This window comes from Pseudophryne corroboree, chromosome 3 (assembly GCF_028390025.1).
Source record: "Pseudophryne corroboree isolate aPseCor3 chromosome 3, aPseCor3.hap2, whole genome shotgun sequence".
NCBI classification, from domain to species: domain Eukaryota; kingdom Metazoa; phylum Chordata; class Amphibia; order Anura; family Myobatrachidae; genus Pseudophryne; species Pseudophryne corroboree.
The window spans coordinates 354313983-354341584 of record NC_086446.1 but is presented as its reverse complement, the minus strand read 5'-3'; the positions used below and the strand labels follow the sequence as shown (position 1 = coordinate 354341584).

Here is a 27602-nt window from a genome sequence, read left to right as displayed (position 1 = left end):
TCCATGGACAGGTAACTAATTACTAGCTCTATAAATTTGATTTCACCATCTGGACTCAAGCATGGATATCCTTAAAACCTGGACTATAATGGCAGAGTATGGGAAACTGAAAATACAAGGACTTTTTACTTTGGAAAAAATTTTTTTTTTTTAAATCACCTGCAGATATCCAAAGCCTTACGGGCATCACCAGAGACCGCAGACACTTTCCTGGCACAAAACTGAATGGCAGCATTATCCAAAACTTGGTCACCAGAAGCCTACACAAGACACATGCAAGACAGTCACTCCGTTTTATTGTACTACAGAACGCATTAGTACAGGTATTACACAGTCTATGCATGCATCTACTCTGTCAACTTCAGAAAAAAAAAAAAAAAAAAAAAAATCCACACCTGCATGCAGCATTGACTAGCTTTTGACACAATTAGCAGTGTTTGTCACAAGCATCACTGCTTGGGGAAAGGGAGCTAAAGGACAGCATACAAGCTATTAGCTAGCAGCAGTCAGGTTTGAATGTTTTGGTATGATAAGAATCCAATATGCTGCACAATAACCATTAAGTGCCCTGCATCACTGATGATGGTTTTATAATCTAACGTACAGCTGGTTATGAAAGGTTGCCAAAATGGACATTACATTTAAAAAAGTGGATTTACTTCAGAATGTAGACGTGAGTAATTATTCCACCTAATTACAAGACAGATATCCTCAAAACAAACCTTTTGGGGAAAACCTTAAGAGTTGAGGTTGATTACTACACCCAATTAGATGTGTTCCACATATCCTTTATTAAAAAGCTAAATACTCAAGCAAGTTGAAACAGTTTGTAATGCAGATTTCCTTCAATACCAAGCCACTTGTGCATCCTGTCTTAGTTGTGCTAAAGTGATGGGCAGGAATGTGGGGAAAGCCTCAGCACTCAACTTAATGGGGGCACTTGGGAACAAGTTCTGTAACACTACCTTTACTCAAGGCTTCCCAGTATCCCCATGGAAACAGCTATCATCCATTTCCACAAAGAACTTACCTGTGTCAGCCTGTCTTGAAGGATGGTAGCAATTTGGTCCTTTGTGTAAGGAGCAAAGTTCAGCAATTGGGGTCTACAGTGAGGCCGGGCTTGCAACCTGGGCAGAATACGATCTGTCAAATCCAGAGCATTTGCTATTCCTAAACAGGGATTAAACATTGTAAAAGGTCAGGGGGTACAGAGATTACAGATTTGCTGAAACACGGAAATAAGAATTTACTCACCGGTAATTCTATTTCTCGTAGTCCGTAGTGGATGCTGGGGACTCTGTCAGGACCATGGGGATTAGCGGCTCCGCAGGAGACAGGGCACAAAATTTAAAAAAGTTTGACCACTAGGTGGTGTGCACTGGCTCCTCCCCCTATGACCCTCCTCCAAGCCTCAGTTAGGATACTGTGCCCGGACGAGCGTACACAATAAGTAAGGATTTTGAATCCCGGGTAAGACTCATACCAGCCACACCAATCACACCGTACAACTTGTGATCTGAACCCAGTTAACAGTATGATAAACGTAGGAGCCTCTGAAAAGATGGCTCACAACAATAAACAACCCGATTTTTTTGTAACAATAACTATGTACAAGTAGTGCAGACAATCCGCACTTGGGATGGGCGCCCAGCATCCACTACGGACTACGAGAAATAGAATTACCGGTGAGTAAATTCTTATTTTCTCTGACGTCCTAGTGGATGCTGGGGACTCCGTCAGGACCATGGGGATTATACCAAAGCTCCCAAACGGGCGGGAGAGTGCGGATGACTCTGCAGCACCGAATGAGAGAACTCCAGGTCCTCCTTAGCCAGGGTATCAAATTTGTAGAATTTTACAAACGTGTTCTCCCCTGACCACGTAGCTGCTCGGCAGAGTTGTAATGCCGAGACCCCTCGGGCAGCCGCCCAAGATGAGCCCACCTTCCTTGTGGAGTGGGCATTGACAGATTTAGGCTGTGGCAGGCCTGCCACAGAATGTGCCAGTTGAATTGTGCTACAAATCCAACGAGCAATCGTCTGCTTAGAAGCAGGAGCACCCAGCTTGTTGGGTGCATACAGTATAAACAGCGAGTCAGATTTTCTGACTCCAGCCGTCCTTGAAATATATATTTTCAATGCTCTGACAACGTCCAGCAACTTGGAATCCTCCAAATCGCTAGTAGCCGCAGGCACCACAATAGGCTGGTTCAGGTGAAACACTGATACCACCTTAGGAAGAAACTGAGGACGCGTCCTCAATTCTGCCCTGTCCGAATGGAAAATCAGATATGGGCTTTTATACGATAAAGCCGCCAATTCCGACACTCTCCTGGCTGAAGCCAGGGCCAGTAGCATGGTTACTTTCCATGTAAGATATTTCAAATCCACCGATTTGAGTGGCTCAAACCAATGGGATTTGAGGAAATCCAAAACTACATTGAGATCCCACGGTGCCACTGGGGGCACAACCGGGGGCTGTATATGTAGTACTCCTTTTACAAAAAAGTCTGGACTTCAGGAACTGAAGCCAATTCTTCTTGGAAGAAAATCGACAGGGCCGAAATTTGAACCTTAATGGACCCTAATTTGAGGCCCATAGACAATCCTGTTTGCAGGAAATGTAGGAATCGACCCAGTTGAAATTCCTCCGTCGGGGCCCTCCTGGCCTCACACCACGCAAACATATTTTCTCCAAATGCGGTGATAATGTTGTGCAGTCACCTCCTTCCTGGCTTTGACCAGGGTAGGGATGACCTCTTCCGGAATGCCTTTTTCCCTTAGGAAAAAGGGATTCCGCCATGCCGTCAAACGCAGCCGCGGTAAGTCTTGGAATAGACACGGTCCCTGCTGAAGCAGATCCCTTCTTAGAGGTAGAGGCCACGGATCTTCCGTGAGCATCTCCTGAAGTTCCGGGTACCAAGTCCTTCTTGGCCAGTCCGGAGCCACTAGTATCGTTCTTACTCCCCTTTGCCGTATAATTCTCAGTACCTTGGGTATGAGAGGCAGAGGAGGGAACACATACACTGACTGGTACACCCATGGTGTTACCAGAGCGTCCACAGCTATTGCCTGAGGGTCTCTTGACCTGGCGCAATACCTGTCCAGTTTTTTGTTGAGGCGGGATGCCATCATGTCCACCATTGGTCTTTCTCAATGGACCACAATCATGTGGAAGACTTCTGGATGAAGTCCCCACTCTCCCGGGTGAAGATCGTGTCTGCTGAGGAAGTCTGCTTCCCAGTTGTCCACTCCCGGGATGAACACTGCTGACAGTGCTATCACATGATTTTCTGCCCAGCGAAGAATCCTTGCAGCTTCTGCCATTGCCCTCCTGCTTCTTGTGCCGCCCTGTCAGTTTACGTGGGCGACTGCCGTGATGTTGTCCGACTGGATCAACACCGGCTGACCCTGAAGCAGAGGTTTTGCCAGGCTTAGAGCATTGTAGATTGCTCTTAGTTCCAGTATATTTATGTGAAGAGACGTTTCCAGGCTTGACCACACGCCCTGGAAGTTTCTTCCCTGTGTGACCGCTCCCCAGCCTCTCAGGCTGGCATCCGTGGTCACTAGGCCCCAGTTCTGTATGCCGAATCTGCGGCCCTCTAACAGATGAGCACTCTGCAACCACCATAGCAGAGACACCCTTGTCCTTGTCGACAATTTTATCCGCTGATGCATCTGCAGATGCGATCCGGACCATTTGTCCAGCAGATCCCACTGAAAAATTTGTGCATGGAATCTGCCGAATGGAATCGCTTCGTAAGAAGCCACCATTTTTCCCAGGACTCTTGTGCATTGATGCACAGACACTCTCCCTGGTTTTAGGAGGTTCCTGACGAGTTCGGATAACTCCCTGGCTTTCTCCTCCGGAAGAAATACCTTTTTCTGAACAGTGTCCAGAATCATCCCTAGGAACAGCAGACGTGTCGTCGGGATCAGTTGGGATTTTGGAAAATTCAGAATCCACCCGTGCTGTTGGAGCACTACTTGGGTTAGTGCTACTCCGACCTCCAGCTGTTCTCTGGATCCTGCCCTTATCAGGAGATCGTCCAAGTAAGGGATAATTAATACGCCTTTTCTTCGAAGAAGAATCATTTCGGCAATTACCTTGGTAAAGACCCGGGGTGCCGTGGACAATCCAAACGGCAGCGTCCGAAACTGATAATGACAGTTTTGTACCACGAACCTGAGGTACCCTTGGTGTGAAGGGCAAATTGGGACATGAAGGTAAGCATCCTTGATGTCCAAGGACACCATAAAGTCCCCTTCTTCCAGATTCGCTATCACTGCTCTGAGTGACTCCATCTTGAACTTGAATTTTTGTATGTACAGGTTCAGAGATTTCAGATTTAGAATAGGTCTTACCGAGCCGTCCGGCTTCGGTACCACAAATAGCGTGGAGTAATACCCCTTTCCCTGTTGTAGAAGGGGTACCTTGACTATCACCTGCTGAGAATACAGCTTGTGAATGGCTTCCAATACCGTCGCCCTGTCGGAGGGTGACGTTGGCAAAGCAGACTTTAGGAACCGGCGAGGGGGAGACTTCTCGAATTCCAACCTGTAACCCTGAGATACTACCTGCAGGATCCAGGGGTCCACCTGAGAGTGAGCCCACTGTGCGCTGAAATTCTTGAGGCGACCCCCCCACCGCCCCTGAGTCCGCTTGTAAGGTCCCAGCGTCATGCTGAGGCCTTTGCAGAAGCCGGGGAGGACTTCTGCTCCTGGGAAGGAGCTGCTTGCTGCAGTCTCTTACCCTTTCCTTTGCCTCGGGGCAAATATGAATGTCCTTTTGCTCGCTTGTTCTTATAGGAACGAAAGGACTGCGGCTGAAAAGACTGCGTCTTTTTCTGCTGGGAGGAGACCTGAGGTAAAAAGGTGGATTTCCCGGCTGTTGCCGTGGCCACCAGATCCGATAGACCGACCCCAAATAATTCCTCCCCCTTATACGGCAATACTTCCATATGCCGTTTGGAATCCGCATCACCTGACCACTGTCGCGTCCATAAACTTCTTCTGGCAGATATGGACATCGCACTTACTCTTGATGCCAGAGTGCAAATATCTCTCTGTGCATCTCGCATATATAGAAATGCATCCTTTAAATGCTCTATAGTCAGTAAAATACTGTCCCTATCCAGGGTATCAATATTTTCAGTCAGTGACTCCGACCAAGCCACCCCAGCACTGCACATCCAGGCTGAGGCGATTGCTGGTCGCAGTATAACACCCGTATGTGTGTATATACTTTTTAGTGTATTCTCCAGCCTCCTATCAGCTGGATCCTTGAGGGCGGCCGTCTCTGGCGACGGTAACGCCACTTGCTTTGATAAGCGTGTGAGCGCCTTATCTACCCTAGGGGGTGTTTCCCAGCGCGCCCTAACCTCTGGCGGGAAAGGGTATAATGCCAATAACTTCTTTGAAATTAGCAGTTTTCTATCGGGGGTAACCCACGCTTCATCACACACTTCATTCAATTCCTCTGATTCAGGAAAAACTACTGGTAGTTTTCACACCCCACATAATACCCCTTTTTGTGGTACTTGCAGTATCAGAGATATGCAAAACCTCCTTCATTGCCGTGATCATATAACGTGTGGCCCTACTGGAAAATACGTTTGTTTCTTCACCGTCGACACTGGATTCGGTGTCCGTGTCTGGGTCTGTGTCGACCGACTGAGGTAAAGGGCGTTTTACAGCCCCTGACGGTGTTTGAGACGCCTGGACAGGTACTAACTGGTTTGCCGGCCGTCTCATGTCGTCCACCGACCTTTGCAGCGTGCTGACAGTATCACGTAATTCCATAAATAAAGCCATCCATTCTGGTGTCGACTCCCTAGGGGGTGACATCACCATTACAGGCAATTGCTCCGCCTCCACACCAACATCGTCCTCATACATGTCGACACACGCGTACCGACACACAGGGAATGCTCTGATAGAAGACAGGACCCCACTAGCCCTTTGGGGAGACAGAGGGAGAGTTTGCCAGCACACACCCAAGCGCTATAAATATATAGGGACAACCTTAAATAAGTGTGTTCCCCTTATAGCAGCTCAAATATTGTTAATATCGCCAAATAAGTGCCCCCCCTCTCTGTTTTTACCCTGTTTCTGGAGTGCAGTGCAGGGGAGAGCCTGGGAGCCTTCCTAGCAGCGGAGCTGTGTAGGAAAATGGCGCCGTGTGCTGAGAATAGGCCCCGCCCCCTTTTCGGCGGGCTTCTTTTCCCGGTTTTTCTGAAAACCTGGCAGGGGTTAAATACATCCATATAGCCCCAGGGGCTATATGTGATGTATTTTAGCCAGAATAGGTATTTCTCATTGCTGCCCAGGGCGCCCCCCCCCCCCCAACGCCCTGCACCCTCAGTGACCGTTGGTGTGAAGTGTGCCGAGAGCAATGGCGCACAGCTGCAGTGCGCTACCTCATGAAGACTGAGAAGTCTTCAGCCCCCGGTTTCTGGACCTCTTCTCTTTTCGGCATCTGCAAGGGGGTCGGCGGCGCGGCTCTGGTGACCCATCCAGGCTGTACCTGTGATCGTCCCTCTGGAGCTAGTGTCCAGTAGCCTAAGAAGCCAATCCATCCTGCACGCAGGTGAGTTCACTTCTTCTCCCCTAAGTCCCTCGTTGCAGTGAGCCTGTTGCCAGCAGGACTCACTGAAAATAAAAAACCTAATAAAACTTTTTCTAAGCAGCTCTTTAGGAGAGAGCATACTAGATTGCACCCTGCTCGGACGGGCACAAAAACCTAACTGAGGCTTGGAGGAGGGTCATAGGGGGAGGAGCCAGTGCACACCACCTAGTGGTCAAACTTTTAAATTTTGTGCCCTGTCTCCTGCGGAGCCGCTAATCCCCATGGTCCTGACGGAGTCCCCAGCATTCACTAGGACGTCAGAGAAATGTATTAAATTATAGTTTAAAACAGAAAGATTTAAAGAACTCCCAATACTTACCAATAAGTACAATCCTGGAATTTAGGAGCCAAGGCCACTCAAAAACTGTATATAGGACATCATGACCCCTACTGTCGAGCTGATCCATCTCATCTAGCACTAGGAGGCTGCAAAAGGGAGACAATACAGGTCAGATTACTCGTAGATCCTAGGTTAGCTGCCTGCAGCTATCCAATCAGTTTGTGGCAAACTCGCAACTAGCCCAAAGGGTGTACTTACAGATTTCTGTGAACAGAAATCCACATTAACTAGTGCTTCCAGGGCTAATTGTGGGCACTAACTGTATATATCTGGGTACTTAACCCAGTAGCGAAAACACAACAGTAAGTAGTACTGCTAAATTAAACTTCCCTGCCGAGTTAACAGAAACTAAGTGCATACCATTCAAGTTATATATTCTTCTAATACATCTGCAGATAGACAACAACTAAAACAAACCCATACCTCATCGATGCAGTAGCTATTTTGTGAACAAACCATAAACAGGTTATTTCATTAGTAAGCATTACTGGCTCAGGCTATAAGACTGCTGCCCCTGTGTGTAGGTGCTGGAGGACCGTTAACTCTGGGATCTCAGACTTAACATTTAAAAATACAGAAATATAAATACACACGGTTTAATACATACATGATTGCTCCCTTAGAGGTAACTTGCTTCTCCAGACTCCTGAGCATATCTTTCCCACCAGATGGCTTTCCGGGCTCACGTATCTTTTCTGCTATAGCTGGGAAGACAGCCTGTGAGCTGCGAAGTGACATGCAGTTGATATATACAGTCTTGCAGCCCTTCAGAATCTCCTGTAATAGAAAGTGTGTCAGACCACATGCAGCACAAAATTACCAGTGCAAGCTGCACAATTAGTTGCCTTCCAATAAGATTTCATTTTATGCCCAACATTCTTCCAATTTTAGTTTAGCTGAATATACCATAAAACAAAAACATTGTTTCTCTCAATTTATTCAGGGCACATTCTAAATGGAAACAAAATGAGTGGCTTATACCTTGTTCTCCTGTAACAGCTTGTGTAAGCAGGCAGTTTTGCCTGTTCCTGGAGCCCCAGATATATAGAGGCTACCAGGCTTCTCACAAGACACATGGGTCTTCAGGAAGGAAAGGATAGTGGCCGTCTCCATCTCACGTGCCAGTAGACGTTCGGGAACGGCAGTGTTCAGGGCGCTCTTGACTTGCTGATAACAGGAACCTGAAAAAAAAAAAAAAAAAACATGAAACCTCTACTGCCAACAGGTGAGCAATACTTCTATTCATATGCAGCAACTACTTTCATTTAAACCAAGCATACCTCTCACTTTCACATAGTGGAGAGTATGGATATAGAGACAGCTGAATTATAAAAGATAGGTGTCAAACCTTCTAAAAAAAAGGACAAGCTTGCCTATAGCAACCAGATTTTATAAGATGTAGATTTCACACTAGGCTGTTTTAGCAGGCTGCCCAATTTTTAAAGGGCAAAATGTGCCCTGCTGCCACGTGAATGCATGCCATGTGCATAGCATCTATTCACATTCAAGAGATCATGGGGAAAGCCCAGCACCTCCGTAAGTGCTGGGCATGACCCCATTAGTGATGCTGAGGGGGCTGTACCCCCATGGCCACAAGCTCTTTTTGAGCATGCGCGACCATACTACCCCAGCACCTTGCCGGCATACTAGCCAGAACAAAAATGCACTAGATAAGTTATAGCCAGAAAGGGCAACTTCTCCACTTTGCCTCTTTCGAAGGGAATACATACCTATTTCCAGCAGCACGGCTGTCATAATCCCGACTGCGGGATCCCGGCCACCAGTATGCTGGAAGCAGGGTGAGGGCTAGAAAGCCCCTTCCGGGCTCACTTCACTTGCCATGCTGCGGGCACGGTATCTCGCCACAGGATCTATTCTCCCTCTATGGATTTCGTGGACACCCATAGAGGGAGAAAAACCTGTGGCTCCGGGATTCCAGAGTCGGCATTTCACCACCTGTCGGGATTCCGGCATCTGCATTGTGAGCGCTGGAATTCCCGACAGGCGATCTTGTGACTGCATCCCTTTCAAAAGGTTTGATTAATCTCACCCACTTGTAAAAGTGAATAAAGAAACGCTAAATCAATGGAGAAATCATAAAATGGATTAAAGCATTTGTTCCACATAGGCCTAAAGTTTTCAGGCCTACTATAGTAAATTATCCCCAGCATCACGATATAAATGAGAAGTTCAAAATATGAAACGCAGACAACACCCAGTATATCAGAATGAATATATTCCAGGGCTCACCATCTTGCTTGAACAGTTGGGTACACACACTTGCTTTCTCTAGTAGCAGCCGCACGGATGAACTGGAAGGTGTTTCTTGACTTCTTTTTTGAGGAGATACAGCAGAGGAACCCTGACCCTTTCTTAAGGGAGGTGTTGTAGCTGGCTGGCTCTGATCAAATATGAGGCGCCTTCCCTTGGCTGGACTCTGGGGACCATTTTCATTACGGCTTTGTTTAGGTGGGGAACATCGAGTAGACCGAGGTATATTACACAGATTATCATCACCTGGAGAAACGAAGGCGAGAGTGAAATGCTGCCCTGAAACGTAAAACTCGCATTATTTATATAATCCATGGTACTTACCAAGTCTTTTCCTGGGGCTGAGAGGTAATGCATTTGAAACAGGCGACAATGTCACAGTAGCTCCAATGTCCGATTTCGCCCGAACACGCAGCCCTGCTTTAGTTTGCAGTTTAGCAGTCTTTGTTTTAGGGAACTGAATGGAGCTTTGAGAATGGGACCTGGTGCTTGGCATAGCTAAAAAATAAAAGAAATCTATAATAAAAAAAAAAATGTACACCAAAAAAAAAAAAAAAAAAAAAATTATAATACATACAAACAATAAGATTTTAAACCTACCGGTAAATCTTTCTCGTAGTCAGTAGAGGATGCTGGGGACTCCGTAAGGACCATGGGGATAGACTGGCTCCGCAGGAGACATGGGCACTTAAAGAATTTGACTTTGGGTGTGCACTGGCTCCTCCCTCTATGCCCCTCCTCCAGACCTCAGTTAGAGAAACTGTGCCCAGAGGAGACGGACAGTACGAGGAAAGGATTTTTGTTAATCCAAGGGCAAGATTCATACCAGCCACACCGTATAACTTGTGATATACTATCTAGTTAACCGTATGAAAAAACATATCAACGGTACAAAACCGATGAAAAACTATAACATAACCCTTATGTAAGCAATAACTATATACAAGTCTTGCAGAAGTAGTCGGCACTTGGGATGGGCGCCCAGTATCCTCTACGGACTACGAGAAAAAGATTTACCGGTAGGTTTAAAATCTTATTTTCTCTAACGTCCCAGAGGATGCTGGGGACTCCGTAAGGACCATGGGGATTATACCAAAGCTCCCAAACGGGCGGGAGAGTGCGGGTAACTCTGCAGCACTTATTGAGCAAACAGGAGTTCCTCCTCAGCCAGGGTATCAAACTTATAGAACTTTGCAAAGGTGTTTGACCCCGACCAAGTAGCAGTTCGGCACAGCTGTAGTGGCGAGACCCCTCGGGCAGCCGCCCAAGACGAACCCACCTTTCTAGTGGAATGGGCCTTAACCGATTTCGGTAACGGCAATCCTGCCGTAGAATGCGCCTGCTGAATCGTGTTACAGATCCAGCGAGCAATAGACTGCTTTGAAGCAGGGCCGCCAACCTTGTTGGCTGCATATAGGACAAACAGTGCTTCTGTTTTTCTGATCCTAGCCGTTCTGGCCACGTAAATTTTCAAAGCCCTGACCACATCCAGGGACTCGGAATCCTCCAAGTCACGTGTAGCCACAGGCACGACAATAGGTTGGTTCATATGAAAAGGATGAGACCACCTTAGGTAGGGATTGAGGACGGGTCCGCAATTCCGCTCTATCCATATGGAAAACCAGATAGGGGCTTTTATGTGATAAAGCCGCCAATTCCGAAACTCGCCTAGCCGAAGCCAAGGCTAACAACATGACCACCTTCCAAGTGAGATGATATTTCAACTCCACTGTTTGAAGTGGTTCAAACCAATGTGACTTAAGGAAACTTAACACCACGTTAAGGTCCCAAGGCGCCACCGGAGGTACAAAAGGAGGCTGAATATGCAGTACTCCCTTCACAAAAGTCTGTACTTAAGGTAAAGAGGCCAATTCCTTTTGAAAGAAAATGGATAAGGCCGAAATATGAACTTTAATGGAGCCTAATTTTAGGCCCAAATTCACTCGTTTGTAGGAAGTGAAGAAAACGGCCTAGATGGAATTCTTCCATAGGAGCATTCCTGGCCTCACACCAAGCAACATATTTTCGCCATATACGGTGATAATGTTTAGCCGTCACGTCCTTCCTAGCCTTTATCAGCGTAGGAATAACCTCATCCGGAATGCCTTTTTCTGCTAGGATCTGGCGTTCAACCGCCATGCCGTCAAATGCAGCCGCGGTAAGTCTTGGAACAGACAGGGCCCCTGTTGCAACAAGTCCTGTCTTAGAGGCAGAGGCCATGGGTCCTCTGTGAGCATTTCTTGCAGATCCGGATACCAAGTCCTTCTTGGCCAATCCGGAACAATGAGTATTATCATCACTCTTCTTTTCTTATGATTCTCAGCACCTTTGGTATGAGAGGAAGAGGAGGAAATACATAAACCGACTGGAACACCCACGGTGTCACTAGTGCGTCTACAGCTATCGCCTGAGGCTCTCTTGACCTGGCGCAATCTCTCTGTAGCTTTTTGTTGAGGCGGGATGCCATCATGTCCACCTGTGGCAGTTCCCACCGCCTTGCAATCTGCGTGAAGACTTCTTGATGAAGTCCCCGCTCTCCCGGGTGGAGGTCGTGCCTGCTGAGGAAGTCTGCTTCCCAGTTGTCCACTCCTGGAATGAACACTGCTGACAGTGCTCTTACGTGATTCTCCGCCCAGCGAAGAATTCTGGTGGCTTCTGCCATCGCCACTCTGCTCCTTGTGCCACCTTGGCGGTACACCTGAGCCACTGCGGTGATGTTGCTGACTGAACCAGAACCGGTTGGTCGCGAAGCAAGTGCTCCGCTTGACGTAGGGCGTTGTATATGGCCCTTAGTTCCAGGATGTTGATGTGAAGGCAAGTCTCCTGACTTGACCACAGCCCTTGGAAATTTCTTCCCTATGACTGCCCCCCACCCTGGGAGGCTTGCATCCGTGGTCACCAGGACCCAGTCCTGAATGCCGAATCTGCGACCTTCGAGAAGGTGAGCACTCTGCAGCCACCACAGGAGAGACACCCTGGCCCTGGGGGATAGGGTGATTAACCGATGCATCTGAAGATGTGATCCGAACCACTTGTCCAGTAAGTCCCATTGGAAGGCCCTCGCATGGAACCTGCCGAAGGGAATGGCCACGTATGATGCCACCATCCTTCCCAGGACTCGAGTGCAGTGATGCACTGACACCTGTCTTGGTTTTAATAGATTCCTGACCAGTGTCACGAGCTCCTGAGCTCTATCGGGAGACACAGACCAGAAAAGGGTTCGTCTAGGATCATGCCTAGGAGAGGCAGATGAGCTGTAGGAACCAACTGCAACCTTGGAATATATAGAATCCAGCCGTGTTGCCGTTACACTTCCAGAGAAAATGCTACGCTGTTCAGCCACTGCTCTCTTGATCTCGCTTTTATGAGGAGATCGTCCAAGTACGTGATAATAGAGACACCTTGCTTCCGCAGGAGCACCATCATTTCCGCCATTACCTTCGTGAACATTCTCAGGGCCGTGGAGAGACCAAACGGCAACATCTGAAATTGGTAATGACAATCCCGTACTGCAATCCTGAGGTACGCCTGATGAGGTGGATAAATGGGGACATGAAGGTATGCATCCTTTATGTCCCGAGTCGCCATAAAATCTCCCCCTTTCAGGCTTGCAATGACCGCTCTTAGCGATTCCATCTTGAACCTTTTCAGGTATATGTTCAGGGATTTTAAATTCAATATGGGTCTGACCAAACTGTCCGGTTTCGGGACTACCACATGGTCGAATAATAACCCCCTCCTTGTTGAAGGAGGGGAACCTTGACCACCACCTGTTGAAGATACAATTTGTGAATTGCAGTTAACACTATTTCCCTCTCTGTGGTGGGAAGCCGGCAGGGCCGTCTGTGGGGGGAAGCCGGCAGGGCCGTCGGCCATCTTCTCAAAGTCCAGCTTGTATCCCTGAGACACAATATCTATTGCCCAAGGAGTGAACCCACTTGTGGCTGAACTTACGAAGGCGTGCCCCCACCGGGCCTAGCTCCGCCTGTGGAGCCCCAGCGACATGCGGTGGATTTTTGTAGAGGCCGGGGAGGACTTCTGTTCCTGGGAACTAGCTGTGTTGTGCAGTTTCTTTTTTCTGCCCCCGCCTCTGGTAAGAAAGGACGCACCTCAGACTTTCTTGTTTCTTTGTTCGAAAGGCTGCATTTGATAATGTCGTGCTTTCCTAGGCTGTGCAGGAATATAAGGCAAAATATCAGAATTACCAGCTATAGCTGTGGAGACCAGGTCCGAGAACTCTTCTCCACACAATCCTCAGCCTTCCATATGCCTCTTAAGTCGGCATCATCTGTCCATTGCATATTCTACAGGACACGTCAAGCAGAAATAGACATAGCTTTGACTCTAGGACCCAGTAGACTCATGTCTCTTTGGGCATGATATCTCTATATCTCCATACTAGGGTCTCAATCTCTGCTGATAAAGGTACCTTTCCACGCTGCCACAGCGCTATAAACCCATGCCGACAATCGCCGGTCTGAGTAGTGTACCAGAATGTGCACGCTATCTGCAGGATCCCTGAGAATAGCTGTTACGTCAGGGCTACCTTTTGGGCAAACGTGACACCCTAGGGGAAGATTCCCATCCTATCCTGGCCCTAGTGGGGAAAAGATACTGCCTGAGAATTCTTTGTGGGAAACTGTAGTCTCTTGTCTGGAGATTCCCGCTCTTTTTCATCATGAGAGGAGGGAAATTTACCTCAGCTTTCCTCCCCTTAAACATGTGTACCCTTGTGTCAGGGACAGATGAGTCATCAGCGATATGCAAATCATCTTTTATTACAATAATCATATTGCATACTTTTCTGCCATTTGGCTGTAACTTTGCATTATCGTAGTCGACACTGGAGTCAAACTCCGTGTCGATATCAGTGTCTATTATTTTGGATAGTGAGCATTGAGAGACTCTGAAGGTCTCTGCGACATAGGGACAGACATGGGTAGATTTTCTGTCTTTTTTCTAATCTTTTGTGCAATAAATTCACCTTAGCACTTAATTACACATATCCAAACAGGTGTCGGCGTTGTCGACGGAGACCCTCACACACACTTATTTGCTCTCTCCTCCTTAGGGGAGCCTTTTACCTCAGACATGTCGACACACACGTAACGACACACCACACACTCAGGGAATGCTCATCTGAATACAATTCCCCCATAAGGCCCTTTGGAGAGACAGAGAGAGAGTATGCCAGCACACACCCCAGCGCTATTAACCCAGGAATAACAGTAACTTAATGTTAACCCAGTAGCTGCTGTTTATATTGATTTTTGCGGCTAGTTTTGTGCCCCCCCTCTCTTTTTACCCTCTTCTACCATGTAACTGCAGGGGAGAGACTGGGGAGCTTCCTCTCAGCGGTGCTGTGGAGAAAAAAACATGGTGCTGGTGAGTGCCGAGGAAAAAGCCCCGCCCCCTCGACGGCAGGCTTCTGTCCCGCTTTCATGTACAATTTTGGCGGGGGCTCATACATATATACAGTGCCCAACTGTATATTATGCAAACTTTTGCCAAGAGGTTCTCTAATTGCTGCCCAGGGTGCCCCCCCTGCACCCTACAGTGACCCGAGTATGTGGGTTTAGTGTGGGAGCAATGGCACACAGCTGCAGTGCTGTGCGCTACCTCATATGAAGACTGGAGTCTTCTGCCGCCGATTTCGAAGTCTTCTTGCTTCTGTCACCGGCTTCTGTCTTCCGGCTCTGCGAGGGGGGCGACGCGGCTCCGGGATCGGACGACCAAGGGTGCGATCCTGTGTACGATCCCTCTGGAGCTAATGGTGTCCAGTAGCCTAAGAAGCAGGACCTATCTTCAGTGAGTAGGGCTGCTTCTCTCCCCTCAGTCCCACATAGCAGAGAGTCTGTTGCCAGCAGCTCTCTCTGAAAATAAAAAAACCTAACAAAATACTTTCTTATAGCAAGCTCAGGAGAGCTCACCAAGTAGCACCCAGCTCATCCGGGCACAGATTCAAACTGAGGTCTGGAGGAGGGACATAGAGGGAGGAGCCAGAGCACACCAGTATCCAAATTCTTTCTTAAAGTGCCCTGTCTCCTGCGGAGCCCGTCTATTCCCCAGCATCCACTAGGACGTTAGACAAAATTAGATTTACCTGCCGTAGCCACGAGGTCCGAGAGGCCCTCTCCAAACAATTCCTCACCCTTGTAAAGGGCCCTACTCACTGGCCGAGGTGCCCGACGGCCGATACGGCCGACGAGCGACCCGGCGGCGGGGGGGGCAGTGACGGGGGGAGTGAAGCTTCTTCACTCCCCCCGTCACCCGGCTCCATAGACGTGCAGGCAAATATGGACGAGATCGTCCATATTGGCCTGCATGCACAGCCGACAGGAGACCAGCGATGAACGAGCGCGGGGACGCGCATCGTTCATCGCTTAAGTCTCCACACTGAAAGATATGAACGAGATCTCGTTCATTTATGAACGAGATCGTTCATATCTTTCAAAATATCGGCCAGTGTGTAGGGCCCATAAGGCAACAACTCCATATGTCTCTTGGAGTCGGCATCACCTGACAACTGTCGGGTCCATAAGACACGCCTAGCAGAAATAGACATAGCGTTTATCCTGGAACCCAGTAAACTAATGTCTCTGAGCATCCCTCATATATAAGACAGCATCTTTTATATGCCCTAGGGTCATTAAAATGGTATCCTTATCAAGGGTCTCAATATCCGCTGATAAGGAATCTGTCCATGCGGCTACAGCACTACAAACCCAGGCTGACGTAATAGCCGGTCTGAGTAACGTACCAGAATGTGTGTAAATGGACTTCAAGGTAACCTCCTGCTTGCGGTCAGCAGGATCCTTGAGGGTAGCCGTATCTTGGGATGGAAGCGCTATCTTTTTTGATAAGCTCGTCAAAGCTTTGTCCACCCTAGGGGAGGATTCCCACCGGATTCTGTCCTGCGACGGGAAAGGATACGCTATTAGAATCCTTTTGGGAATCTGCAGTTTTTTGTCTGGAGTTTCCCACGCTTTTTCGCATAATTCGTTCAGCTCATGTGAGGAGGGAAAGGTGACCTCAGGATTCTTTCCTTTATACATGTGTATCCTCGTGTCAGGGACAGGGGGTTCCTCAGTGATATGCAAAACATCTGGTTACCGCCCGGCGTTTCCCTGACAACTGGAGAGCAGAACAGGCGCTGCGTTCCACCTGCCGGCCGGCGATGCGATCACGTTGGCTGGGCAGGATTGTGGGCGCGCGCTGAAGTGACGTCATCCGACAGGGCCAGGCGGCGTCCGGAAGCGCAACCGGGGGCACTGGACAGAGCACACTATTTAAGGTATGTTTATGGCACTTTACACCTGTTCTTGATAAAAGTCTCACGACTGAAACGTTGAACGCAGGGACGCTGTCCGTCTGATTATTCCTAACAACAAGTCTTGTGAGTACTGCCCGTTTGGGTGTATATGTGTATAATACATATACACAGTATATATAGTGTTTTTTTGCTCCAACAGCACCCCCCCCCCCCCCAAAAAAAAAACCCACCAAAAGACAAAGAAAAACAAACTGTTTAAGAGCTAGCGGTGTAAGTGTGCTCAGTATAAGGTTTTAGTTTCACCAACAGGTTTGGGGATCTACAGCTGAGATATTCAGAAGCTAAGTAGTATCACTCTATGGTAACATTACAACTCTGAAGCCCATTCTACACTAATGAGCACAGCGCTCTCATTAATGATCTTCAAGGAAGCTCTAGATTAAGTCATCAACAGGGAGCAGTTACAGCCTAATGAATGACAGTCAGGAAACACGCAGGTTAACTAGTTTAATCAGCATGCAGCTGAAACCAGTCAGCTTGGCTTTACCCACAAGCTGCATCATCCATCAACTCACAAAGTAGAATAAAATTGCAGACTTAAATGAGAACCTGTTGCAAATTAAGCTATTCTCATCTTAAGCTTACTTTTTAAACAGCACTCTCCAAAGTGCGCCAACTGTAGAGCATAAAAATTGAACTTCCCTCTTTCGCTGAAGAGCATCTTCAATGCATAGAATATTGTTTCACAGACTATAGACCGCTTTTGTGGCAACTGAATTCTCACTTTACCAGACCACCACAAGGGGGCCGATTCAATCGTTTTGGGCGTCTAAACAAGAGTTTTAGAAGCCCAAACAATTAGCACAATCAATTTTGTTTGAGCGCCCATGCATGTCACACCCAAATATATATTCCCTCTCTGACACACTTAGCCCCCCTCAGGGTACAGAATATAGTGATAGCAATATGTGTGAAACACAGAAAAGAATCCACACACAGTCACAGGTACAATGCAGAAATTTTTACATATAAAACCAGTAAATCTGCACTGGACTAGTAATTACATATAGCTATGTATGTATACAGATAACAATGCACAGTAAACACTGGATGTATATCACAGAATACTTGTACTAAATATTCATATAGAAGTGCACTTGTTCTTAACGAACACTGTCTAAATGACATGTAGAATACTTAAGTGTCCTGTAAATGCACAGCGCTGATGAGACAGGCAGCTTTACAGAGGAGACTGTGCCCAGCAGTCCCAGAATCAGCGCAGCCCTATAGATTGTAAGCTTGCGAGCAGGGCTTTCCTACCTCTGTCTGTCTGTTTTTACCCAGTTTTGTTCTATTACTGTTCTAATTGTAAAGCGCAACGGAATATGCTGCGCTATATAAGAAACTGTTAATAAATAAATAAAATAAATAATGGCGCCCAAACGCTGACAGGGAGAGGGTTTCAGCTCCAGAGCGAGAACATCTGCTGTAGATGGCGCCTGGGGGAGGGGCTACAGGTCAGAGCCTTATACCCTCTGCTGGACTTCACCACCGGGTACTATGGAGCCTATGTGAAATGGATTTTAGTAAATGCGACCTATGCTCCTTGCCCTGGTGGATATAGTGGGGTCCCTGCATGGCCAGTGTCCATGCCAGTGGCGCGGTCCGTCTCCGGAGACTGCGTCCGGATAGCGATTTCGGCAGGTCCCGCCTGGGGAACCCTTTTACCTTCTCCCTAGATGAGCAGCTGCGGACCTCAGCTGATAGTACCCAGCAACCAGTGTGCGGCAGTATACAGAACTGCTGGGGAAGGTGAGGGAGCTGCAGCACAATATGTCAGTCTGACATATAGCACCAAGTGCCTATGTTAAGGCCCTTGAAGTCTTTCTTTTCAGGGCTGCCCAGCACAGCCCTCCCAGTTAGCTGCAGGCACCAACTTACAAACTGAGCTCCAGTGCCTGGAGGCAGGGATATAGAGGCGGCGGTGCAGTGCATCCTGGGAACAGTCAAAGCCTTAGCCTGTTGGTGCCTCGGATCAAGATCCAACTCTACACCCCGATGTTATTCCCTGTGGAATACCAGTGTACCCCGCTGCAGAGAGGTATTAAAAAATACTACTATACATAGTATGCACAGAACTCTTCAACTATTTCCTGTGAGATCAAACAATGAACCCTCAAGAGAATAAAATAAGGTACAGGAAAAAATAAGAATTTACTCACCGGTAATTCTATTTCTCGTAGTCCGTAGTGGATGCTGGGGACTCCGTAAGGACCATGGGGAATAGACGGCTCCGCAGGAGACTGGGCACATCTAAAGAAAGATTTAGGACTATCTGGTGTGCACTGGCTCCTCCCCCTATGACCCTCCTCCAAGCCTCAGTTAGGAACTGTGCCCGGAAGAGCTGACACAATAAGGAAGGATTTTTGAATCCCGGGTAAGACTCATACCAGCCACACCAATCACACCATATAACACGTGATAGGAACCCCGGTTAACAGTATGATAACAAATGGAGCCTCTGAAGAGATGGCTCACAACAAAACCCGATTTTTGTAACAATAACTATGTACAGGTATTGCAGACAATCCGCACTTGGGATGGGCGCCCAGCATCCACTACGAGAAATAGAATTACCGGTGAGTAAATTCTTATTTTCTCTGACGTCCTAGTGGATGCTGGGGACTCCATAAGGACCATGGGGATTATACCAAAGCTCCCAAACGGGCGGGAGAGTGCGGATGACTCTGCAGCACCGAATGAGAGAATTCCAGGTCCTCCTCAGCCAGGGTATCAAATTTGTAGAATTTTGCAAACGCGTTTGCCCCCGACCAAGTAGCTGCTCGGCAAAGTTGTAAAGCCGAGACCCCTCGGGCAGCCGCCCAAGATGAGCCCACCTTCCGTGTGGAATGGGCTTTTACAGATTTAGGCTGCGGTAAGCCTACCGCAGAATGCGCCAGCTGAATAGTGCTACAAATCCAGTGCGCAATAGACTGCTTAGAAGCAGGACCACCCAGCTTGGTAGGTGCATACAGGATAAACAGCGAGTCAGTCTTTCTGACTCCAGCCGTCCTGGAAATATAAATTTTTAGGGCCCTGACTACGTCCAGCAACTTGGAATCCTCCAAGTCCCTAGTAGCCGCAGGCACCACAATAGGTTGGTTCAAGTGAAAAACGGAGACCACCTTTGGGAGAAACGGAGGACGAGTCCTCAATTCTGCCCTACCATATGGAAAATCAGATAAGGGCTTTTACAAGACAAAGCCGCCAATTCTGAAACCCGCCTGGCCGACGCCAAGGCCAACAGCATGACTACTTTCCACGTGAGATATTTTAATTCCACAGTCTTAAGTGGTTCGAACCAATGTGATTTCAGGAATGCCAAAACCACATTGAGATCCCAAGGTGCCACTGGGGGCACAAAAGGAGGCTGAATATGCAGTACTCCTTTGACAAAAGTCTGAACTTCGGGCAGTGAAGCCGGTTCTTTTTGGAAGAAAATCGACAGAGCCGAAATCTGGACCTTTATGGACCCCAATTTGAGGCCCAACGTCACCCCTGCTTGCAGGAAGTGCAGGAATCGACCCAGTTGAAATTCCTCCGTCGGGTCCTTCCGACTGGTACACCCATGGTGTCACTACAGCGTCCACCGCTATCGCCTGAGGGTCTCTTGACCGGGCGCAATATCTTTTCAACTTCTTGTTGAGGCGGGACGCCATGTCTACCTGTGGTTTTTCCCACCGGTTGACCAGCATTTGGAAGACTTCTGGATGAAGTCCCCATTCTCCCGGGTGGAGGTCGTGCCTGCTGAGAAAGTCTGCTTCCCAGTTGTCCACTCCCGTAATGAACACTGCCGTCAGTGCTAACACATGATTCTCTGCCCATCTGAGAATCCTTGTGGCTTCTGCCATCGCCATCCTGCTTCTCGTGCCACCCTGTCTGTTTACATGGGCGACCGCCGTGATGTTGTCTGACTGGATCAGTACCGGCTGGTTTTGAAGCAGGGTTCTTGCCTGGCTTAGGGCATTGTAAATGGCCCTTAGCTCCAGGATATTTATGTGAAGAGAAATCTCCTGATTTGACCACAGTCCTTGGAAATTTCTTCCCTTTGTGACTGCCCCCCCAGCCCCGAAGGCTGGCATCCGTGGTCACCAGGACCCAGTCCTGTATTCCGAATCTGCGGCCCTCTAGTAGATGAGCCCTCTGCAGCCACCACAGCAGCGATACCCTGGTTCTGGCCGATAGGGTTATCCGCTGTTGCATCTGGAGATGGGACTAGGACCATTTGTCCAACAGGTCCCACTGGAACGTCCTTGCGTGGAACCTTCCGAATGGAATTGCTTCATACGAAGCTACCATTTTTCCCAGGACTCGTGTGCATTGATGTACCGACACTTTTCCTGGTTTTAGGATGTCTCTGACCAGAGATGACAATTCCTCTGCTTTTTCCAGTGGAAGAAACACTCTTTTCTGGTCTATGTCCAGAATCATTCCCAGGAACAGAAGACGTGTCGTCGGGACCAGCTGTGACTTTGGAATGTTTAGAATCCAGCCGTGCTGTTGTAGCACTTCCTGAGAAAGTGCCACCCCCACTATCAACTGTTCTTTGGACCTCGCCTTTATCAGGAGATCGTCCAAGTACGGGATAATTAAAACTCCCTTCTTGCGAAGGAGTATCATCATTTCGGCCATTACCTTGGTAAAGACCCTCGGTGCCGTGGATAACCCAAACGGCAGCGTCTGGAACTGATAGTGACAGTCCTGTACCACAAATCTGAGGTACTCCTGGTGCGGAGGGTAAATGGGGACATGCAGGTACGCATCCTTGATGTCCAGGGATACCATGTAATCCCCCTCCTCCAGGCTCGCAATAACCGCCCTGAGCGATTCCATCTTGAACTTGAACCTTTTGATATAAGTGTTCAAGGTTTTTAAATTTAAGATGGGTCTAACCGAACCGTCCGGTTTCGGTACCACAAACATTGTGGAGTAGTAACCCTTTCCTTGCTGAAGGAGGGGTACCTTGACAATCACTTTCTGTGAATACAGTTTTTGAATAGCCACCAACACTGCCTCCCTGGCAGAGGGAGTTGCCGGCAAGGCAGATTTTAGGAAACGGCGGGGGGGGGGAGGGAGACGTCTCGAATTCCAGCCTGTACCCCTGAGATACTACTTGAAGGACCCAGGGATCCACTTGTGAGAGAGCCCACTGTGTGCTGAAAAACCTGAGATGTGCCCCCACCGTTCCCGATTCCGCCTGAGCAGCCCCAGCGTCATGCTGTGGACTTACCGGACGGACGCAGGGGAGGACTTCTGCTCCTGGGAACTAGCTGTGTGCTGCAGCTTTTTCCCCCTTCTTCTGCCCCTCGGCAGAAAGGATGAGCCTCTAGCCCACTTATTTTTCTGGGGCCGAAAGGACTGTACCTGATAATACGGTGCTTTCTTTTGCTGTGGGGTAGCCTGTGGCAAAAAAGTCGATTTCCCAGCAGTAGCTGTGGAAACGAGGTCTGAAAGACCTTCCCCAAAAAGTTCCACCCCTTTATAGGGTAAAACTTCCATGTGCCGCTTGGAGTCGGCATCACCTGACCATTGCCTAGTCCATAACCCCCGTCTGGCGGCAATGGACATAGCGCTTATTTTTGATGCCAGCCGGCAAATATCCCTCTGTGCATCACGCATGTATAAGACCGCGTCTTTTATATGGTCAATCGTTAGCAAAATATTGTCCCTATCCATGGTATCAATGTTTTCCGACAGGGAGTCGGACCACGCAGCAGCAGCACTGCACATCCAAGCTGATGCAATAGCGGCTCTCAATATAATGCCAGTGTGTGTGCATATAGCTTTTAGGGTACTTTCCAGCTTTCTATCAGCAGGTTCTTTTAGGGCGGCCGTATCCGGAGACGGTAGTGCCACCTTCTTTGATAAGCGTGTCAGTGCTTTATCTACCCTAGGGGGTGTTTCCCAGCGTGACCTATCCTCTGGCGGGAAAGGATACGCAGCCATTAACCGTTTAGAAATGATCAATTTCTTATCTGGGGAAGTCCACGCTTCCTCACACACCTCATTTAATTCGTCAGATGCAGGAAAAACTACTGGTAGTTTTCTCACCAAACATAATACCCTTTTTTGTGGTACCTGGGGTATCAGAAATGTGTGATACATTTTTCATAGCCTCAATCATAACGGGTGGATCTATTGGAGGGTACACAAGTCTCATCATCGTCGACACGAGTCGGTAACCGTGTCGACATCTGTATCCGTTATCTGAGGTAGCGGGCGTTTTATAGCCCCTGATGACATTTGAGACGCTTGGACAGGCACAAGCTGAGTAGCCGGTTGTCCTATGTCGTCAACCTTTTATGTAAGGAGCCGACACTGTCACGTAATTCCTTCCATAAGTCCATCTACACTGGTGTCGACCCCGCAGGGGGTGACATCACATTCACAGGCATTTGCTCCGCCTCCACATCATTATCCTCATCATACATGTCGACACAGCAGTACCGACACAGGGAATGCTCTTACAGAGGACAGGACCCCACAAAGCCCTTTGGGGAGACAGAGGGAGAGTATGCCAGCACACACCAGGGCGCTATATAACATAGGGATATCACTATACAGAGTGTTTTCCCCTATAGCTGCGCTATATATAATGTGTAGGGCCGGCACTCCTCAGTTACACGGTTGCTGCGCTGGTGCCCTCACATGTACGGCTGTACACACATATAATTTTCAACGTGCGGCACTCAGCTATGTAAAGAAAATACACTGGAAACCAGTAGCGTATAACAACGTTTCAGTGCCCGAAGCACTATCGTCAGGTTTATAAAGATATATATATAGCGGTTGTGGTTCGGCACTCTCTAGTAAGGGTATTTTTACTTGCTGCGGTGCCCTCAGTAGATCCAAGGCAAGATCCAATATAGGCGAAAGGGAATCAGCGGCACTCAGCAGACTTGTTGTAAAGTAAAAAGTCTTTAATCCGGTCCTACGCCGTTTCGGGGACTGCGCCCCGTCTTGAATGCAAGGGTTTAGATATGAGTCCAAAAAGATCGCCACTGGGTGGTATAAGGAATTTCTGGCCGACACAATCGGTCGTCCGGGGGGATTAGTCAACGACTTATGCACTTTTGGGACTGTGTAAAATAATGGCACAGTCGGACAATTGCCATGACGGTCATGGCATTGCATTCAAGCGATACCTTCATATTTGAAGGATACCACTACCTTGTTAATTCATCTACAACAAATGGTACTACCGGCTGACCAATTGATGTTATGTAGTGCAGATGTCACCAGCCTCTACACCTGCATCCCACATGATGCAGGTGTGGAGGCTGTACGGCATCTCATTACTGACAATCCGTTATATACGGGTCCAGCAATAGATGTTTTTTTACAGTTAACATTAGTATTGACCCGTAATTATTTCACATTTAATGGGCGTATGTATCTACAATTAGCCGGTTGTGCGATGGGGTCCCCAGTGGCCCCATCGTACGCAAATGCATACATGTATTCTATAGAAATAGTTTTGTTTGGTTCCATTGAACAGTCGTCTATTTCTATAAGAGGTACATAGACGATTTACTGATTTTCTGGAGGGGTAGTGCTGAATCTCTATCAGCATTACTAGATAAACACAACGCTACTGATGGGGCTGTTAAACTCACGTACCAGATGTCTGAGACTCAGATTCACTTTCTAGATGTGGCTATGCAGTTAGTATCAGGGGAGATACAAACTAATTTATATGTCAAACCTACTGACAGGAATTCAGCATTACATCACGCCAGCTTCCATCCACATTCCACACGTAAGGGTCTGCCATATTCACAAATGCTGAGGGCCAGACGCATTATTTCAGACCCACAGCAATTAGATGAGACATTAGATCAGATGGTGGATAAATTTCAGGCAATAATCCACGAGAGGAATTATTGGTCAACAAATTCAAAGTCATGCGACTTACCAGGGAGTCTTTATTGACTTCTGTGGCAGCTCCATTGGCAGCCACAGTACACGAGGCCCCCAAGATTCCGTGGGACAATAGGTACACTACAGCCACCACCTCTATAGTCAGTCAGGCCAAGAGATTGCGGCCATTAGTTAACACGGACCAAACATTACCAGCCCTCCAAGGTACCAGATTACTTCCCAGTTATACTAAGGGACAAAGCATTGCAGACAAAGTTGTTAAATTGGATGTATTTCCATTAACTAAGCAAATATCATCCCACTTTCTGCGCCCTAAAGTGGGTTGCTTTCGTTGCCTAGGGTGCTCGACTTGTAACACACTAATGACAGGGTCAACATTTAGTCACCCCATAACAGGGAAACAATATAAGATTTGTCAGAGTTACTTGCACCACAACGCATGTAATTTATACGTTGAAATGTCCCTGTGGGCTGGCCTATGTAGGCAAGACACAGAGACAGTTCCGAGAAAGGATGGCACTACACCGCAGTACCATAAAGCAAGCGTTAGAAAAAGGAACGAGTGAACAGCCCATTGCCCGACATTGTTTGCAGGCGAGGCATACGATAGCCAGCATGCGAGCGATTATAATTGATCACGTCCCTCTCTCGCACCGGGGTGGGGACCGCAACAAAATTCTCATGCAACGGGAGAGTAGGTGGATATATATCCTAGGCACCCTGTCACCGAGGGGGCTAAATGAGACATTAGGTCTACAATGTTTCCTATAAATAACGATACGATATAGCACTCCAGCCGAATGACATATTTCACTAATAGCAGAAAATCAACTTACAAAAACCATAATTACTATCAATTGGTAGTAATTAGACTTATATTAATATAACATGATAATATGATCCACAAGAAATGCTAATATTGATGATCTGTCAGGTTATTTAATTAAATACATATGGATTCAGGTGTTATCTGTGATGCCGGGAATTGCTCAGTTTAGCCGACAGCACCGTGTTTTTTAATTGATGTATGTATGTATTTGTTTAGTTAAGTGTGATCAGTGTTATGTCTTTTTGTGATGTTATGCTTTGAGCACAGCGTGCAATACTAACCCTCGGGTTGTTTTGATTACAGTGGTTACCTAGCAACGCTGACCTCACTTCGTAGGATTGGCTCCCTGCCCGGCGCAGCCTACTGACGTCATCGTTCCGGGACGAGTGCTCTCGTGCTGACGGACGGGGCGCGGGACAGGTGAGTCTAATCCCGGTACTGAGTACCTACTTGGGCGGGTATATAAGTGTGTTCTATGTGCAATGTACTTGTGTATCATTTGTCCCTGAAGACGGGGCGCAGTCCCCGAAATGGCGTAGGACCGGATTAAGGACTTTTTACTTTACAACAAGTCTGCTGAGTGACGCTGATTCCCTTTCGCGCGCGTGTATATATATATATATATATATATATATATATATATATATATATATATATATATATATATATATATATATATATATATATAGATATAGATATATATATAGCGCCTAAATTGTGCCCCCCCTCTTTTTTACCCTTTCTGTAGTGCAGGACTGCAGGGGAGAGCCAGGGAGCTTCCTTCCAGCGAAGCGGTGAGGGAATAATGGCGCCAGTGTGCTGAGGGAGTTGGCTCCGCCCCTTTTTCGGCGGGCTTTCTCCCGCTATTTTATCGTTTCTGGCAGGGGTTAATATACACCTATATAGCCTCTGGGGCTATATATGGTGTTAGTTTTGCCAGCCAAGGTGTTATTATTGCTGCTCAGGGCGCCCCCCCCCCCCCCCCCAGCGCCCTGCACCCATCAGTGACCGCAGTGTGTGGTGTGCATGAGGAGCAATGGCGCACAGCTGCAGTGCTGTGCGCTACCTTGGAGAAGACAGAAGTCTTCAGCCGCCGATTCTCCGGACCACCTTCTTGTTTCTGGCTCTGTAAGGGGGACGGCGGCTCGGCTCCGGGAACGGACGACGAGGTCGGGTCCTGTGTTCGATCCCTCTGGAGCTAATGGTGTCCAGTAGCCTAAGAAGCCCAAGCTACCACCACTTAGGTAGGTTCGCTTCTTCTCCCCTTAGTCCCTCGTTGCAGTGAGCCTGTTGCCAGCAGGTCTCACTGAAAATAAAAAACCTAAACTATACTTTCTTCTAGGAGCTCAGGAGAGCCCCTAGTGTGCATCCAGCTCAGCCGGGCACAGAAATCTAACTGAGGCTTGGAGGAGGGTCAAAGGGGGAGGAGCCAGTGCACACCAGATAGTCCTAAAGCTTTCTTTAGATGTGCCCAGTCTCCTGCGGAGCCGTCTATTCCCCATGGTCCTTACGGAGTCCCCAGCATCCACTAGGACGTCAGAGAAAATAAGATTTTACTCACCGGTAAATCTATTTCTCGTAGTCCGTAGTGGATGCTGGGAACTCCGAAAGGACCATGGGGAATAGCGGCTCCGCAGGAGACTGGGCACAACTAAAGAAAGCTTTAGGTCACCTGGTGTGCACTGGCTCCTCCCACTATGACCCTCCTCCAAGCCTCAGTTAGGACACTGTGCCCGGACGAGCAGACATAATAAGGAAGGATTTTGAATCCTGGGTAAGACTCATACCAGCCACACCAATCACACCGTATAACTCGTGATACTATACCCAGTTAACAGTATGAAATACAACCGAGCCTCTCAACAGATGGCTCAACAATAACCCTTTAACAATAACTATGTACAAGTATTGCAGACAATCCGCACTAGGGATGGGCGCCCAGCATCCACTACGGACTACGAGAAAATAAGAATTTACTTACCGATAATTCTATTTCTCATAGTCAGTAGTGGATGCTGGGGACTCCGTAAGGACCATGGGGAATAGCGGCTCCGCAGGAGACTGGGCACATCTAAAGAAAGCTTTAGGACTATCTGGTGTGCACTGGCTCCTCCCCCCATGATCCCCCTCCAAGCCTCAGTTAGGATACTGTGCCCGGACGAGCGTACACAATAAGGAAGGATTTTGAATCCCGGGTAAGACTCATACCAGCCACACCAATCACACCGTATAACCTGTGATCTGAACCCAGTTAACAGCATGATAACAGAGGAGCCTCTGAAAGATGGCTCACCACAATAACCCGATTTTTGTAACAATAA

General features: G+C 48.0%; 1 protein-coding gene and 1 long non-coding RNA gene across 3 annotated transcripts in view; one reads left to right on the top strand and one right to left on the bottom strand.

The window, feature by feature from the left end:
- Window positions 1–27602, bottom strand: part of CDC6 (cell division cycle 6) — a 103416-nt gene that overhangs the window by 20300 nt on the left and 55514 nt on the right. For both annotated transcript variants that reach the window (XM_063959781.1, XM_063959780.1), the window contains 7 exons: window positions 9563–9736; window positions 9218–9484; window positions 7949–8148; window positions 7575–7744; window positions 6947–7053; window positions 1031–1170; window positions 160–260 (listed from right to left, as the gene is read on the bottom strand). In XM_063959781.1, the coding sequence (XP_063815851.1) occupies window positions 160–260; window positions 1031–1170; window positions 6947–7053; window positions 7575–7744; window positions 7949–8148; window positions 9218–9484; window positions 9563–9734 (1157 nt within the window). In that variant the 5' untranslated portion in view covers window positions 9735–9736. The remainder of the gene's footprint in view (window positions 1–159; window positions 261–1030; window positions 1171–6946; window positions 7054–7574; window positions 7745–7948; window positions 8149–9217; window positions 9485–9562; window positions 9737–27602) is intronic.
- Window positions 1–27602, top strand: part of LOC135055563 (uncharacterized) — a 224165-nt gene that overhangs the window by 149279 nt on the left and 47284 nt on the right. The window contains exon 2 of the long non-coding RNA XR_010243776.1: window positions 25585–25701. This is a non-coding gene — a long non-coding RNA (uncharacterized LOC135055563). The remainder of the gene's footprint in view (window positions 1–25584; window positions 25702–27602) is intronic.